The sequence below is a fragment of the Colossoma macropomum genome, unplaced genomic scaffold (genome assembly GCF_904425465.1).
Source record: "Colossoma macropomum unplaced genomic scaffold, Colossoma_macropomum, whole genome shotgun sequence".
Taxonomy (NCBI): Eukaryota; Metazoa; Chordata; class Actinopteri; order Characiformes; family Serrasalmidae; genus Colossoma; species Colossoma macropomum.
The window spans coordinates 26,458,292-26,475,259 of NW_023494785.1; the positions used below are offsets into that span (position 1 = coordinate 26,458,292).

Genomic DNA, 16,968 nt, shown 5'->3' on the forward strand with positions numbered 1-16,968 from the left:
GAAATTAGACTGCCTTAATAAGGATTTAGAGATTAAATGTGAACAACTAAAACTGAATGGAGCACAAGATTCCTTCTTCATTGACTTTGTCATTCGAAAATACTAAAAACAATTCTTTACATCTCAAGGAGTTATGCAGAAACTTTAAAAACTGGTGGAATTCGAAAAGTACATGAAACTCAGTAAACACATGAAATACATTAAATACACTAATACACGAAATGTTCTGTTTTAGTCATGTACCGCATATGATAAGTAAGGTTTTACACTGAGCTATGTTTAATGCTTTACTTCATAATCTACTGTGTAGCTCTAAAGCACACCATACTGCTGTAAATGGTAGCAAAGTTCCTGTTCTCTTGTGTTGTTAGGGCTACTGTGGGTTTGGTGTGGTGGCAAATCACAGAGCACTTTGAGATTTCTCACAAAGAGGGTACTTGTTCTAGACCAACAAGAGAAAAACACAACAGACAGCAGAAATCATTGTTTTAGCACCTGTTTTATTGGTATATCTGGATACAAAGAAACTAGCCCACTATAACGGCTTTGGCCAGCTCACGACCCCCCTTGAGCCATTCCAGGTGTGTCCCTCTCTGTCTCCATCATACCTGCACACAGGTACTGCAAAGCTTGCAGGTCAAACTGATACTTACCTACTTAAAGTTTAAAATGAACACCCCCCCCCACCCCTAAAAGAAAAATAATGATTCTTGTTTCTCAGTACAAATGAAAAAAAAAAAATCCTAAAATCAGCTACTGTAGAGAAAAAAATAGTCTTGTCTTAAAATCTATGATTGGGCAATGGCGCACCCGACGCCTTTCAACATCTTCCAATACAAAAAAAAAAACATTCCTTAATACTGACTAGCGAGATAAAATGCAGAGCATCTCTTTACTCACTGTCTTCCTTCACAGCGGCTGCATTTCCCCACCTCTCCATTGACCAGCATTCAAAGACGAGATTAAAATGACCTGATCCTGGAGATAAAACAGTAAAAAAGTGCCACAGTAACAGTCTGACCATGTTTTACTGCTTAAATTAATAGTTTGGCAAAAAATCAAACTGATTTTTTGCCTTACCCAAAATGTTTTGATCAGCCGAGACATATAGTTATATATATCTATAGTTTTACAGCTACATGGCTAATGTTGCAAACAAGCAATGCAAGCTTATATCCCACCAATTAAAATAATCACATACGAACAGCACTGAGTTATTAAGACCTAAGACTCACATAGTAATCTCAAACAGACTTGAATGACAAACTCAGACACTGTATAATATACTAAATTTAATCTAAATAAACGGATAGAATTGTGTTGCACAGCTAAAAACAGCAGTAGCAGCTAGAAACAGGGAATATGACAACATTTATCGTTACTATGATGAATTACATCACACGAGAATATGCTTATCTAAGCATCTTGTAGATATCTTTATCACTTAATGAACACTTACAGCACTTTATTACAAAGAGAGCATAGTTAGGCATCTTTAACTGGATTTAGTGCAGTGGAGTGTGTAAAATATTGCAGAAAAATCATCTGTACACATAGTTTTTGATAGTATTTTTAAATTATGGCACTACTGTTTTTTTTTGCTGCCTCCCAGTTATCAAAATACTGTGATTGTGCATATTATCAGGGGTGTCTGACAAATGAGGCAAGCAATGTCAGGTGGCTATAGTTTACATACAGCAATTAAATCCAAAATGAGTAAATAAAATATGCCTGCAATTACAAGTACTCAGCTTTGTGGCCTATTACAAAGGCTTTAAAAAAATAAAATAAAATTCTTAGAATTTTCTGCATGTTATTAAAAATATTTTTACAAAATACCCCAAAACCCCAAAAGAAAGGACTATTAATAACTGCTGTGTCAACAAACAATAATAGTAAAGAAGTGTTGAAAATAATTCCAGGGCAGGTTAGTGCTACTTTTTGTCACTGCTGTCTATAACTAAACAAAACAACAATTAAAGCTTTAATTTGGTGACCCCCAAAAAGAGCTTGCATAATTTCAAAAAGTGGAATGAATGTGTCCCCCTTCAGTCCTCCCCTGAAATAGCACTAGTGCTTATTGTGTTTTGTGACATGGTCTTAAAGTTTTGTAATGTTATGTTTTGCTATATTGCCCATCCCTAGTTGTAGCCACGCCATGCCAGTGATAGAAACCACATAAGCAAGTGTATTTGACATTATTTAACAATTCCATGCGGTCTGAGGCAAAGGATGACTTAAGGATGACATCATGTTTGCATGATGCTAAGCGGTGGATGTAAGCTTCCATTACATGTTAGCTCCATTAGCTTCGCAGCTCCATTGCAAAATTAAAGAAACAAACATGTCTTAGCTGATCAATGATCAACTTAATTTGGGGTATGGGCAAAAATTTGTGGAAATTTGATTTTTTTTGCCAAACAATTGCTTTAATTCTGTATGCATCGAGTGACATTGTGGAAACTGCAGCCGCTGTGGGAAGAAATCACCCACGCCCATAACACTACACAAAGCACTACCGTACAGAGTAAGGCAACTTAGTCAGGGTCTGACTCTACTGGTCAGCTGCACTATAAGGGTAAAACTAACTACCTTCAGTCATCGTATCAACAATCACACGCCGATTACATTTCTTTGACATAAGTGACGAACACAAACCCCCACAGTCATCCTCCGAGAGTCTTTCTACATCACACATTCATACATCATCGCTTCAACTCACATGACAAATATATATATATATAAAAAAAAAGGTATTAGCATATTCAACATCCAGGAAAGTCACTGCAAATCAGCTCCCATTCCAATCTGAATAATCTACCTCTTCCTCCTCTCTCTCTCTCTCTCTGCCCTGTGAAGCCACTCTCCCTGTGGAAGCTGTCAAAGGTCCAAACCTAAATCTCCCCACCAGGATCCCTTCCTTCATATCTTACCTAACACAAGCTACAAGCTACACTCTTTAAAATAAAGGTGGGCCTTTGGAGCAATGCCATAGAGAAACCACTTCTGGTTCCTTCAAGAACAAGTTCAAAAAACCTCCTTATAATGTAAAGTTGTAAAAGTTCTACTCCAATTAAAGTTTTGTCCTAGTGTTGTACATGTAAGCCAAAAACCATTAAACAACCTTTATTTTTAGGAGTGTACTACTGGTAGAATCAACATGCCAAACTCCTGTTACACCATGGCGGTGTAGCTGAAAGTCAGCTGACACCTGATTTAGGACCATGTGACATATGACTGAAAAAGTCTGAAAGCCCCATAATTCTGGGTCATCTTTATAAGTCTCTAACAGAGGTCACTCTTCCACTGTAACCTAACTGATAAAGGCTAAAAGAATTCTCCTCCCTGTCACTCAGACACTACTGCCCGCTCTCCTCATCCTACATCATGTCTGTTATGCTGGTAAAGGAAAGAAAACGTTTTCCACCCCCTCCCCTCCTCCCCTTCCTTCTTCAGTCTCTCAGGTTGTTGATGGAAGCACATATCTTGAGGGCAGGGCCCAGTTTGATGTTCATGGTGGTCATCAGATGCTCCTCTTTGAGCAAAAGCAGTGCCTGTCCGTCAATCTCCTGAGACAGGAACTGACCTGCCAGGTCCTCGCAGCCTGGAAGTGCATGTCAGAGAGGAGAATGAGGTCAGATGGTGTGATAGTGTGATAGTGAAAACCATTAAAACAATGGTTTAGCAAACAATATCATTTACACAGCTGTCCTTTTACCCAAGTTGTAGTCGATCAGCCGAGACACTGTGGGCAGCTGTCAACTAGCCATCTAGTCATCTAATTACATCAGATATAACATGACCAGTACCCTTATGGACAATGCAGTGCGCAAACGAGGCCTGACTACCATCTACCAGTCGTAGATTGGAAAACTCACCTTGTAGAGAGGAAATGAACCGACACACTTCCTCCACACTCCAGTGGGCAGGGCTAGCAGATAGGAAGTGGTCCCCATCCAATGGGAGGCTGCCTTGAGTAGTGTCGTCCAACTGAGGGCCGCAGTGGGTGGGGCGAGGGCAAGAGAAGGAGGAGCTTGGAGAGAGGGAGAGAGAGTCCTCCTCCTCTTCCTCTCCCTCACAGCTGGACATGTCCTCTGAACGACTGGACTCCGAACGGCACTGAGAGAAAGAATGGATAGAGAGAGAGAAAGAGAGAGAGAGAATTAAGTAATTTATTTTAACAATTAAATCAAGAATCTTATCTATTAAGGCTAAAATTGAAGATAAAAATAAAAAATTTAAAGCTGTCACTAACAATCCTAACCCTAATAATCATAAGACTTATTATTTTAATTGATCTAGCTATCAGGGTGAGGAATTAAAGTGTGTCCCTCCAGTAAAAAGTATATAACAGTTGTTAGCCATATTTTTTTTCTCCCTCTTGCAGTCCATCGTTCAGCACTCACCTTTACTGAAAGGTGTCTGCCTGCTATTTTAGCACAGGCAATCTCCGAGCTACTCCTGCGAGGACCTCTACGCCTGGCAATGCTATCTTGCACCACGGCGGCTGGTGGCTGCTGCTCTCCACCACTGCGGCCTCGGCTAGTGCGGAAGTGATGGCTGCAGCTCACGTTATACCTGCAAAAGTCGCCAGTAGGTGAACAGGCTCCTTTCTAGTGAAAGGCTGGTGGTTGTATTTCCAATAAAAGTCTGTACACATGACGTTTAGGAATTGATGTGGAAAAGTAGATACTAAAACTGGTTACTTGTTCCTGAAATTGAAAGGCACAACAAATAAGCCTTAGAAGTCTAGACCTGTTTTTATCATTTTGCTGTATTATGTAAATGTAATTACACAATTATGTAATTAATTACATAACAGGAACATAAAGAATTATGTTAACATTCAAACTGAATTCTGTATTGACAGTCCTGAGTTTGTTTTTTCCGGTATGTTTTGATAACAGAAAATGAGAACAATATGGCAAAAATGTAAAGGATGTTTTTCTTTTTCACAAAACAAACTCTTAACTCCTAATTTTCCAATCATAAATAACTCCTCTTTTACAGACACAAATATGGTACTGACTGCACTCGGCACCACCAGCCAATGCTTATTCATGCTTTAATAAAACTCACTGCAGTACCTCTTAGCACAGGTTTTGGAGCAGAAGCGTTTAGACCCTCGGAACTGGCTGGCAGGAGCAAAGCTCTCACAGAACTCACACTTCAACACTGTGAATGAAGATGAATGTAGAAAGTCAGCTTCAATTTCACAGGCAGGACCACAACATACACATTCCCAACCAAGAACCAGCGCTTGGCACACACTCACCAGAGGGGGCACTATTTTCAGACTGCATTGCAAGAGGCATAGCAACAGGAACGCCTTCTGTCCGCTCTTTTACTGGACCAGTCACCTGTGGTCAAAAGTCATGTTTCACATGTAGACCCAGCTCACATGCCTCTGCACCTTTATGTGAGTATCATTCATAAATACCACATATACAGTGCTGTCAAAAAGTATTTGCCCTTCCCATTTTTTTCCGTTCTGGCAATGTGAATCAGGTTAGAAGGTCGCAAAAAGCAGCACATGATGCCACATTCTAAAGAGATTCAAATACAGATGTGAAACAAAGTCAATGAAATCCATCAGTATGGAAAGGGTTACAAAGCCATTGCTAAGGCTCTGGGACTCAAAGTAATGACAGTGAGAGCCATTATCCACAAACAGAGAAAACTTAGAACAGTAGTAAACCTTCCTAGGAGTGGCTAGACTACCAAAATTTCACCAAGAGTGCATCGACGACTCATCCATGAGGTCACAAAAGAACCCAGAAGAACACCTAAAGAACTGCAGCGCTCACCTACCTCAGTTATGGTCAATGTACCCGACTTCACAATAAGAAAGGCACTGGGCAAAAATGCCATTCATGGGAGAGTTGCAAGGTGCAAACCACTGTTGACCAAATAAAAATGCAAAGGCTAATCTTGCATTTGCCAAAAAACATCTAGATGACCCCTAAGTCTTTTGGGATAATATTTAGTGGACTGATTAGTCAAAGGTGGAACTTTCTGGAAGACATGGGTCCCCCTAACACTGCGATCCACCATAAGAACATCATACCAACAGTCAAATATAGTAGTGGTAGTTTGATGGTCTGGGGCTGCTTCGCTTCTGCAGGACCTGGACGCCTTGTCATAATTGATAGAACCACAAATTCTGCTCTCTATCAGAAAATCCTCAAGCAGAATGTCTGCCCATGAGTTTGTGACTTAAAGCTCAAGCGCAGTTGAGTCTTTATCTTATATTAAAATTTGTTGGATGGCCTGGAACATTTAAATGTGACAAATTAGCAAAAATATAAGAAATTGGGTGAGGGGCAAATACTTTTTCACAACACTGTAAATATATTCAAAGGAATGCTTAAACTAACAATACCTCACTAACATGTTTACCATTTTGTAGCTGTACACTTTGTCCTCATACTTTACCACACATCTAAGATTCACAGATTTAACTTCATAACTGAATTACATTTTTAATTTCATTCAATACAATTCAGTTTTACTTTATAGCTTCTTCTATAACAGACATTTTCTAAAAACAGCTTTCCAGAAATGCAGGTTGTTTCAACTTTATTCTAATAGCCCTAATTAATCTGATCATGGACTATAAAGACATCTGATCACTAGTACTGTGTCTGTAAGATTAGAGCTGGTCAACTGCAGAGCACTACATCTCCAGAAGCAGGAGAGGAGAGACTCACAGGAAAAGGTTCTGCTCCCTCCTGGATAACAAATCCTTCAATGAGGTGAGTGAGCACCTGCGGTTTAACCACAGCCTGTGGAAGAGGGGCTCGATCGCCTTGAACCCCGCCTCGAGGCAGAGGCAGAGGCAGAGAGAGAGTTGGTGGAGTGCTGAATGCAACCTCTGGAGCTGAAGAGAGACAAAGATACAGAGAAAGAGAGAGAGAGCGAGAGAGAGAAAGAAAAGAGAGAGAGAGAGAGAGAGAGAGAGAGAGAGAGAGAGAGAGAGAGAGAGAGATGTCAGAATAAATGTACCATAAAACACAGAAGATAATCACTCTCAGACTGTCTGCCATAAATATGCTCCAAAATTTTAGCCACTAAAAACAGTCAAATCAACTTTCTGTGTTCGGGAGAAAGAGAAAAGGCCAAATATTTTTGGCCTCAAAAACACGAAAGGTTAAATGGGTCGACAATGAAGTGTCAAAATCTATTGCTAAAAACTCATCTGAATTTTATAGAAAAAATAAAATAAAAAAAAACTGAAAATTAAAATTTAGAAACAGTAATTAAAAATTATGCTTGTTAACTGTTTCTAGTGTGAGCTGCAGCTAAACAGTGAATTTGTTTACCTCTCCTTTTCAAAGTTGTTACTGAAAACACATGCGTTTGTTAGATCCTGCTGGGGTTCATGGCTGTTTCTTCTCTGAATGACAAACATTAACTTGAGTGCTAAAAAGAGAGCCCTCTGCTGGAGAAACTTCAGAATCACGTTTTATATGTTGTGGTGTTGCATATAAAACGAACCCCTTCTTTCTTTATTCAGCTGAGTGTGAATATTGGTTTCATTATTAGTCAAGAATTTTCACTAGCCATAATCATACATCATTACCCTCACCAGTGTCCAATGAAGGAGCTGGAGAAAGAGGAGGGGCAGAGTCTGTTATTGACGGACAGCAATGGGCAGAAGCGTCTGCTGACATCTCGTTGGTTACATCCGATTCTGATTTCCTCTTCAAGGAGCCAATCACAGGCTTTGTCTAGGACAGAAAAAAGAGATCTAAAGAGCCAGCTGCATGATTTAAAATATTTGAGATTTAAAATATAAAAGCCAACTGACGTTTCTGAAGCGCTTTAAGTCATCTGTAAAAGAACAGATACGTGTCCTACAAGCCCTTCTGTCTTGTCATGTTTTAAGTCAATTTTTTCCCACTTTTACAAATGAGCATAACATACACTTCATAGAGGTTCATAAAATTGCTGGCCTAGAAGTTGCAGAGCAGCTCCTACAAGCTACTGTTTTTACCTGACGATAATTTTGTTTGACACAAACAGCAGTAAAAATTGATTTTCTCACAATAAACAGATCTGCAGAATGTGTTGTCAAGTTTGAAAAGAGTTGTAAAATTACTTACAAAGAAAAACAAAAAAAGGAGCTGATATTCACACCTAAAGCAAGTCGGAGAAAGTGTGCACTGAACTCAGATAATGCGTGACAGGTCTGATTTGAATTTACTTTTCTGGTACCAATTCAGTTCAGCAGATCTTTTAATACTAACCTGGGATGTACCAGATTGCTCAAACACAGAGTCTTCAGCAGAGGTCCCTGTGGTGCTGCTATCCTGCCGGTCAGCAGACTGACCCATGGAGGAAGAGCCGCTCTGATTCAACGCTGCATTCTGATTGGTCTGCATCTGAGATACAGGGAGGGCACTTTGGGCTGATTTAAGGCACACCCCTGCTCCGCCTGCTTCCACTGCTGTCACCATGGTGACCACGTTGCCGGCGGAGCTGTTGATGGTGACGGCAGCAGCGGCTGCGCCGTCCTGGTGGGAGCAGCAGCTGCGGGCCTGAGCCACAGCTAAAGAGTTCCCCAGTGGCCCTTGTCTGGCTCCCACCAGCTGGACCGGAACATGGGGCGGGTGGTGCGTCGTCTGCCCGCTGCTGGGTGGTGCAGGTAGGATCGGGGGAGGGTGGCGTGGGGGAATCTGCGTGGGCAGCCGATGACTCTGGGCCGTTTTGGGCTGAATAGGCACTGGTCCTGTCCCATGCGCCACCTTCTCTGTGCCTAGGTTTCCTCCAGACTGCTGCAGCGGCTGCACCACAAGAGTCTGAGCCGCCATGTTGGATTTGGGGGCCACAGAGCCTACGGGGTAACCCTGGGAAGAAGTGGGCACATTGGAGGTGGGCACCAAGATATGTGTAACTGTGGCAGCAGGTGCAGTCACGCCCCGTGCCTGGCATAGTCCGGACGGAGACAGCAGAAGCTGGGACAGCGGGAGCGAGGGAGAGGACGCAGAGGATGAGGGAGTAGCAGAGGCAGCGCCGCCGGGCTGTTGGGCGGGCAGCGTGGCTGAGTTTGGGGCTTTGATGCTGATGCCGGTCAGCGTGGCGTTACTGGTGGAGCTGAAGGTGGCAAGCTTGGTGCTGGCGAGCTGCTGGGGTTGGGCTGAGATCTGCTGCGCTGACTGACCAAATTGCTGCTGCTGTGGCTGAGTCTGACCAAGAGAGAATGACCCTGAGAGAGAGAGACAAATAGAGAGAGAGAGATCAGGAGAGAGAAAGAGAGAAAGTTAGAGAATAATTCACTCTACACACAAGTTGTGCTGCTGATATCCTGCCCGTCAGCAGAGCGACCCATGGAGAAAAAGCCGCTCTGATTCATCGCTGCATTCTGTCTGCATCTGAGATACAGGGAGGGCACTTTGGGCTGATTTAAGGCACACCCCTGCTCCGCCTTTTTCCACTGCTGTCACCATGGTGAACATGGGAATACTGGTTGTTTGTGGAACAAAACAGAGTTGGGTCATTCCGGCCTGGTGAGCAATGAAACCAGGTATACAGAATAAGAAATGAGTCTGTGCTGTAGGAAGGAGCAACTAACCACCGGAAGATGTAGTAGACGCCATCTCTGCTTTGCATTATGCTGTGCCATGTTGCTACTTTTGCGGATGAAAAACTCCTACACTTTGGGCATTCTACGTCTTGCCTTCTTCAGCTTCTCTCACTTTGCTGCGACCATCATTCAAATTCTGTTTTTGTGACAGACAATTTCTTCTTTTAAGGTACAAAACAACAGTGATACAGAGAGTTCTGTAGTGTGTTGCAATCTCTCGGAAAGACAGTATGTCATATGAAATGTTATAATGCACTTTTTAGCCTACAACGCACTGACAAAATCAACTTCAATCAATTGACTAAACATTGCGGCCCCAGACAGAAGTGCTTAAACTAAAAAGTAAATCACTAACAGAGTAAAGTCTGACAGGTCAAGCAAAGAGTACTCCTTGGTCACACTGGCCACATTTACTGATCACTCATTGAACCGTTCTAAAGAAAAAGCCCTTACCAGTGTCCTTCTTGTCAGGAAACTCAGTCTTGACAGCAGCCACACGGGGGGTGGACACACAGCGCATGGCCAGGTTCTGGACCTGTAGACAGGGATGGGGCAGGCAGAGGTGAGCATAGCAAGAACCATGACAAACTCAAGAACGAAAAATAGCTCAAAAATGGCCATCAGACTTTCATTAACACCCTAGTAACCTCTGAATGGAACAGATGTCAGTCTTACCTGATCATTGTCTGACTGGTTACTTGATGATGTGGGAGGGACTTCCTGCTGCTGCTGCTGCTGTTGTTGTTGCTGTTGTTGTTGGGGTTGCTGCTGCTGCTGGGGCTGTTGCTGGGTAACTGTTGCCACAGCAGCTGTTGTTGTGCCACCAGGCATGAAGATGAGCTGAGGGGCAAGAGGAGCCCTGAGAGAGCGGTTCACCTGTAGAAAAGAAAAAAGAAAGATATAGCAAATATAACCATTTTATTTGCTATCCAAAACCACCAGTGTATCTACACGTCTTCTGAGTTTTTATATGTAATATATATATAGCCCAAAACTTTATTGTAAAACAATCGTAAAACAACGTCTTGGGCATCAGGCAGAGTATAACTATTTCATGTAATAATATGCTATGAGTGAGCTTTCAGGGGCATTAAACTCTTCTGACGTCTGGTTCCTATCACCAACACTGTGAACAGTTTTCTCTAGAACGTAGCACTTTTCTCTAGAAGGAAGCATCAAACCATTCAAACTTACTTTGTTTACATCTTCACCATTTAATCATTAACCTTTTAATTATTAGAAAGGGGAATTTTCCTTTAATTCTGGGACCTTTTTATAATTCTATAATTATGCTTATGTTGTGACAGTGTCATAAATACATTATTACATGTTCCAAATAGCAAAATTACAAAGGCTTGAGTAACTTCATAACAAAATGAAGCTGACAGATCTCAATGTGTACTAAAAACTTACTCTCAGGTACATCTGACCCTGCCCAGCTGAGTTCCCTCCCAGTAACACTGACTGGCTAAGAGCTGTCGACGTTGCAGACGTTGCAGGACCCATTGGCCGCGGATTCGTCATGGTCCCGCCCCCAGAGGTGGTGCTTAAGTTGACCTGTTTGAGAAATACTAGACCAGTCAGTATAAACACATGCCTAATCAACATCAATCACAACACTGAATGCCTCAACAGTACACAACACCACGATTAACACCATGACGAGAATCTCCTCATGTTGTTTACAAAAACAAAAAACATTCATTTAACAGAAAGCACATTACAAAAATAGCCCTTTCTGCATATTATCTGCAGGTGTGCGCTACAGTGAGAGTTTCAGCCCTGCAACATCACTTCTTAAAGATTTACCGTGCACTGAGCCGTGCTGGTGGCAGCAGAGACGCTGTTGCTAGGGGAACTGGACTGGCGACTGGCAGCAAGGGTGGCCTGGAAGATACAAGCAGAGTAAACCTGAATCTGGTCCTGAACTGGTAAAATGCAGTTCTTTTCTGCAGTGTCAGGCTGATGCTAGAGGTTGCTACTTCTGATGTCATATAAAGCCATGCAGCCAGCATCAAATCAGCTACAGTATCTATAGGCTGCATATATCACTTCTAGAACACTCAACAGCTGCACATATTATAACCAGCATATAATACATGAATAAACTGCACAGCAACAAGTGGCTGAGTGGATATCTTCTAATCACTATCTTATTTATTTAACTATTTTTACCTGTTTTTCTCTTGTTCCTGTTTGAAAAAAAAGGACCTTTGCAGTCAAGGTTTTTCATTTTTGAGGAGTGCATGCTGAAATTATGTAAAAGAGCGTTCTTATGTTCTCTTTCATAACACATGCACTTATTTAACCATTCCCGTTGTACAATCATTCTACTTTATCGTGAGTTCAAAAATGTATACATTAGAGACGACTGTATAGGATGCAGTTAAGTGCAAAAAGACCTCACCATCTAATTAATTTTACACATGCATATTTTGAACACCACTTAGATGATAAAGTAGATTTTCAGTCTGGCAACAAATTCTGTGGAGTATACAAATGAAACAAAGAAACTTCAGTACATGAGATCTACTCTCCAGTGACGAGTTAAAGGAACAAAAAGGTTGCCAAAATGTCAGTTTGACAGTACTTAGGTGTCAAACCAAATGAATGCAGAGAACCACTAGGTCATCGGTGCAGAATTTTAATATCGGTATAAATTATTAAGTAATAATAGAAGCTAGTAAAGTTATATGAGGGAGAATGCCAGCTATAAAATAAGGATCTGTAACACTCACAAGTGGTCTGTCACTGAATCTGAATCCCAATGATATTTTTTAATCACAATAATTGTGCAGACTCACATGCTGCACAGCGGCGAGGTTGTGGAGCTGGGCACTGTTGATCTGCTGCTGCAGCATGAGCTGCTGGAAATACTGTGCTGCATTGGGCTGCCTCTGAAGAGCCTGGAGTGCCTACATACACACACACACATCGTATTTCAACTCAGATCAGCTCTATTCTACTATAAATATCATACAACAGATGACAGACACACACATAATTTAAAACAGTCAGCTAAAGACAGTGAGGGGTTATAACCTTCACAGTCAGCTGACTGAGTATGTTGTAGGTTTGGTTTGCCCACAGAAATCAGAACAGATGGTAAAAGTAACTGAAAGCAAGTGGCTGAACAGTGAAAACTGTGCATTACTTATCACCTTTTTGTTTTTTCCATTTAACTGCTTATTGGAAAAGATGTGATTGCCATTAACATCATCTATACAAGACTGTCACAAGCCACTTAAATGCCCAGAACTCAACGGAGGACACAAACATCCATTTCTTGCTGTCTCAGACAGTTTGTACTGTTTTCCATGTACTGAATAATAAGCATTAGAATGTACTAAGTTTGAGAATTTAGGAGGGATGTCTTTAAGAACAAGAGATATGCTTTTCTTAACATTATGAACATTTGATTATCAGTCAGTTTTCATTCACACAGTTATGAGGATGACAAATAGACTGAAACAAGGCCCTTATCATAGCATTTTTTTTCCTAACTCAGAACGATTTACAGAATTTGGGGGAGATGTTTGCAGCAATAGTTATATAAGCATCCTTGATGATTTATTAAATAAATACATTACCAAGAACAGAAGCAATGTATTCAATCCATTTTGCACTGTATCTGTTAAACATATCGTTCCAAACATATTTTCCCATGATAAAAAATCTTTCTGTTATCGCTTTTTTAACATTTTGTATTAGTAAATTTGTCATGCATCAGAAACTTGCAAAGAATTCTCAGCGAAGAATGTATTTCTGTGTTTCTTGTTGCCAGCACTGGTGTTAACCTCCATTTAAACAGCAACCACTTACAATCTCACTCCATTTTTGAGGCTGCCAACGTTGAGTCCATAACAATCCCACAGACACCATTCTGAAACCATCGCCAAGGAACTAAAATTATGTGTGTGCTGCTGACTAAGGAATAAACTTTCCAGTTTCACTCTTACCAGGCAGAACCCAAGAAACTGTCACCATATTTTCCAATCGCATTAGTCATTTATATGTCAAGTCACTTTTTGTCTCTTTGCATTAATGCAGAAACCTGAACTCTGATCAATGTGACTGTGCAAGCAAATAACCTACACTTTATATAAAAAGCAGCAAGAGTTACGCAGGGGTAACTTTCTGCATGTTAACACTGCATCAGTGTTGTGACTGCATTAGAGATACACTCACCTGCACAGCCTGTCTTTCATATAGAGACATCTGAGCGATCTGAGGGGGACGAGAGTTGCCCCCAGATGGAGCACTGCCATTAGTGGAGCCAGAGTTGCCCTGTTCCTCTGCTTGCTCCATGCTGGAGTTAATCAACATGGAAAAAAACACAGACAAGTAGAAAACAGGACTCTATATTTAATAACAACAAATCTCATTACCTAAGTGTATCAATACGCTTGAATATTAATATTACAGAGAACAGTATATTAATACATTTGAACCTGAACATTAAGTTATATAACAAAAAAAGCTCTAAAGTCTAAATGAGTTTTTCTCACTATAAAACAAAAGATTAGGTTTCTGTTGTGTAGTAAAACAGAGAGTAAAACAAAGTTTCTGCATAATTAAATATTCAATATGCAAACAAAGTCATTCAGAGTGGTTTGGTGTGAGATGCTCCATTTAAGAGAAATTTACCAAATCAGAATTGTTCACAGTGGTGATAAGAATCAAATATCCACCTCTAAAAGCTCACAGAAAGTTACTACATGAAATGGTTATGAATACACTTCCTCATGTCTTAGACATTGTTTTACGACAGTGTGAGAAGACTCTGGTACATTTTTTAAAACTCATTCATAGGGGAGGAATGCATGCAGGGTGTTGTGAGGCAACATAGTCCCCAAAGAAAACTTTTATTACATTTTTCCATTATCAACATTACATATAAAAACTCAGAAAACATGTGTAGGTTCACTGGCGGTTTTGGACAGTAAATAAAGTGCCTACATTTATGCTCTAGACATGGCGACCCCTGGTTCCTATCGCTACCACTGTAATCTGAGTCTCTACAATGAGTCATTTCACATCAAACCACTCTGAATGACTGATGTGTACATTTCAGCAACTGAATTCAACAGAAATTTTGAAAAATGGTGGAATTCACCTTTAGGTATTTTCATGCTTCAGACATGCCAAAATCGGCTTATTTCAGTCTTGTTTTAGAAACACCGTGTCTAACTATCTGTTGTCCGAATATTTTGAGCAGAAACGGTTCTCAATTCTCACTGACGTGTTTCGGTCCATCGACAATATCATGCATCTTATTTTCTTATACCTCTCATCATCATCATCATCATCATCATCACCGTAGAATACTTTAACATTCTCATCATTCTACATCAGTACTGTTTTTGTTATACTTCTTGTTATTGTGAGATTGATTAGTATCAAACATCTGAGTTTATGAGTGGTTAAGCCTCTTAATGTTCAGCGTATAAAGTGAATATTTAGATTTAAAGTTGCGCTTAATTTAAACGGTTAACCTACGGGTTTTATTAAGGAGAACAACAGAAACAGAAAACCGTGGAAAAGCGAGAGAACATCCAGCCTGAATGAACGAACAACCCCGAGTAAAATGAACAGAGATGCTTAGTGCATTTTGAGTGAAAAATCAAGCCCAATAAAGCTGATCATGCACTTTTCACTGATTAAATCTATCGACTGATGAACGTCTCTCTCGTTGTTTATTCTCTCTGAAGCCGTTAGCCTTTAGCTGTTTAGCTAAACGGCGCACTCACACATTTTACCTCCGATCTGCGGCCTCTGAACCGGCTCTCTCCTCTCGGGCAGTGACTGGATCCTCTCTGTGTGTTTACTCCGTGTTTTCCAGTTGCAGTGCGGATGAGTTTGTTTACTTATTCGTTATTATTTCAGTTTATTTAGTGTTTATGCTCCGTTAGCGCGGTGAAGCCCCGCCCCCTCCACACTCACCACCACGGCGCTCTTTCCGGCGTGGGCCATGACGTAGGCCGGCTCTGAAAACCAAAAGCGCGCGAGAACACGAGCTGACTTTAAAAATTATTATTATTATTATTATTATTATTATTATTGTTGTTGTTGTTGTTGTTGTTGTTGTTGTTGTTATTATTATTACTATTATTTCCGCAGTTTAGTACTAAATAAAACAGCTTGACGCGTGAAGTCCCATCACTTTAAATGCTGTTTCTCGGGGTCGTGGCTGTGCAACGCACAAAAATAAATATCAATTTTAAAAATCACAAAAACACTCAAACAACATTTTTATGTTAAACACATATTCACTGATAAACAAAGCTTTCAGCTTCGTCTGCCTCAAAAGAGCTCATATGACGTTGCAGGGGGTGTGGCCAAGGCATGACCATATCAGAAGTGCGTGGTAGTTTCTTGGTCAAGGGGCGTGGTTTCATGTCTTTTTTTTTTGGCAAGGGGCTTGCTCCTTTTTTTCTTTTAAAATTTACTTTCAAATATTTATGCTTACAATAACAAATGATCACTCGCATGAAATTAAAGACAAATTGCAGATTACAACAGACATTTTTAAGAAAAAATTAAAAAGAAGATTCTTGAAGAAAAAAGAACAGGATGTCGTGCTGTAAACTATAGAAATCACAAAACTGAGAGGTAATGAAACACAAATGGCACAGAGTCAGAGATGTGAAGAACATGTAATTGTCAAAAACATAATTCACGTCCCAACATATATTTACAATATTGCTGACCAGATATTGCAGAATCTTTGATACTGTTTATTTATTTGCTATTTTATTCACCGTGCAATACTCACTACAATACATACATTTCTACATTTCTAAATTTAAATTTAATACTTTGTATATTTTTCTTGTAATCTTTGTACATATACATATATATCTTTATACTTTTATTGTTTATTCTATTTTATATATTGTTTATATTTTTTCTTGCTGCTCTGTCTTCTGTGCTGCTGTAACACCGCAAATTTCCCCGTTGTGGGATTAATAAAGGATTATCTAATCTAATCAAATCTAATCTATGATGGATCTCAAAAGTGAGTTTCTCCAGTGGGAGAAGATTTGAAATCTGTGTCAACCACATCTTAAGAGATGGAACACCTGAACAGAGCCACAACAATAAAACACATTTTTCGCCAGATAGTATTTTCTTACAACAATGTAAACACCTCTCCAGAATATTTTGAATTTTGTACATTTTGGTCCTCCTTTTCAAAGAGAAAGCTTTTCTTTCTTTCTTTCTTTCTTTCTTTCTTTCTTTCTTTCTTTCTTCTAAATTATGTGAACGGGCGATTCAGCACACTGTAATGGGGGCGTGGTTGTTTGCTGCAGTTCTCCAGCTGGAGCAGAGGGCTGAATATGTTAACACTGTAATAAAAGCCTCACTGTAAATAGAAACTG

At 40.3% G+C, this 16,968-nt stretch overlaps 1 protein-coding gene across 1 annotated transcript; it reads right to left on the reverse strand.

Moving 5' to 3' along the window:
• Positions 1-480: 480 nt before the first annotated feature.
• phc1 (polyhomeotic homolog 1) lies at positions 481-15,542 on the reverse strand. The gene is made up of 15 exons (XM_036588712.1): positions 15,346-15,542; positions 13,775-13,895; positions 12,391-12,501; positions 11,396-11,473; positions 11,000-11,143; positions 10,262-10,462; positions 10,040-10,121; positions 8,250-9,208; positions 7,589-7,730; positions 6,711-6,880; positions 5,276-5,360; positions 5,088-5,175; positions 4,407-4,578; positions 3,879-4,119; positions 481-3,604 (listed from the first exon to the last, which is right to left on the reverse strand). Exons 2-15 carry the CDS (start codon positions 13,892-13,894, stop codon positions 3,453-3,455), a joined length of 2,745 nt encoding a protein of 914 aa, XP_036444605.1. The 5' UTR covers position 13,895; positions 15,346-15,542; the 3' UTR covers positions 481-3,452.
• Between the last annotated feature and the right edge of the window lie 1,426 nt (positions 15,543-16,968).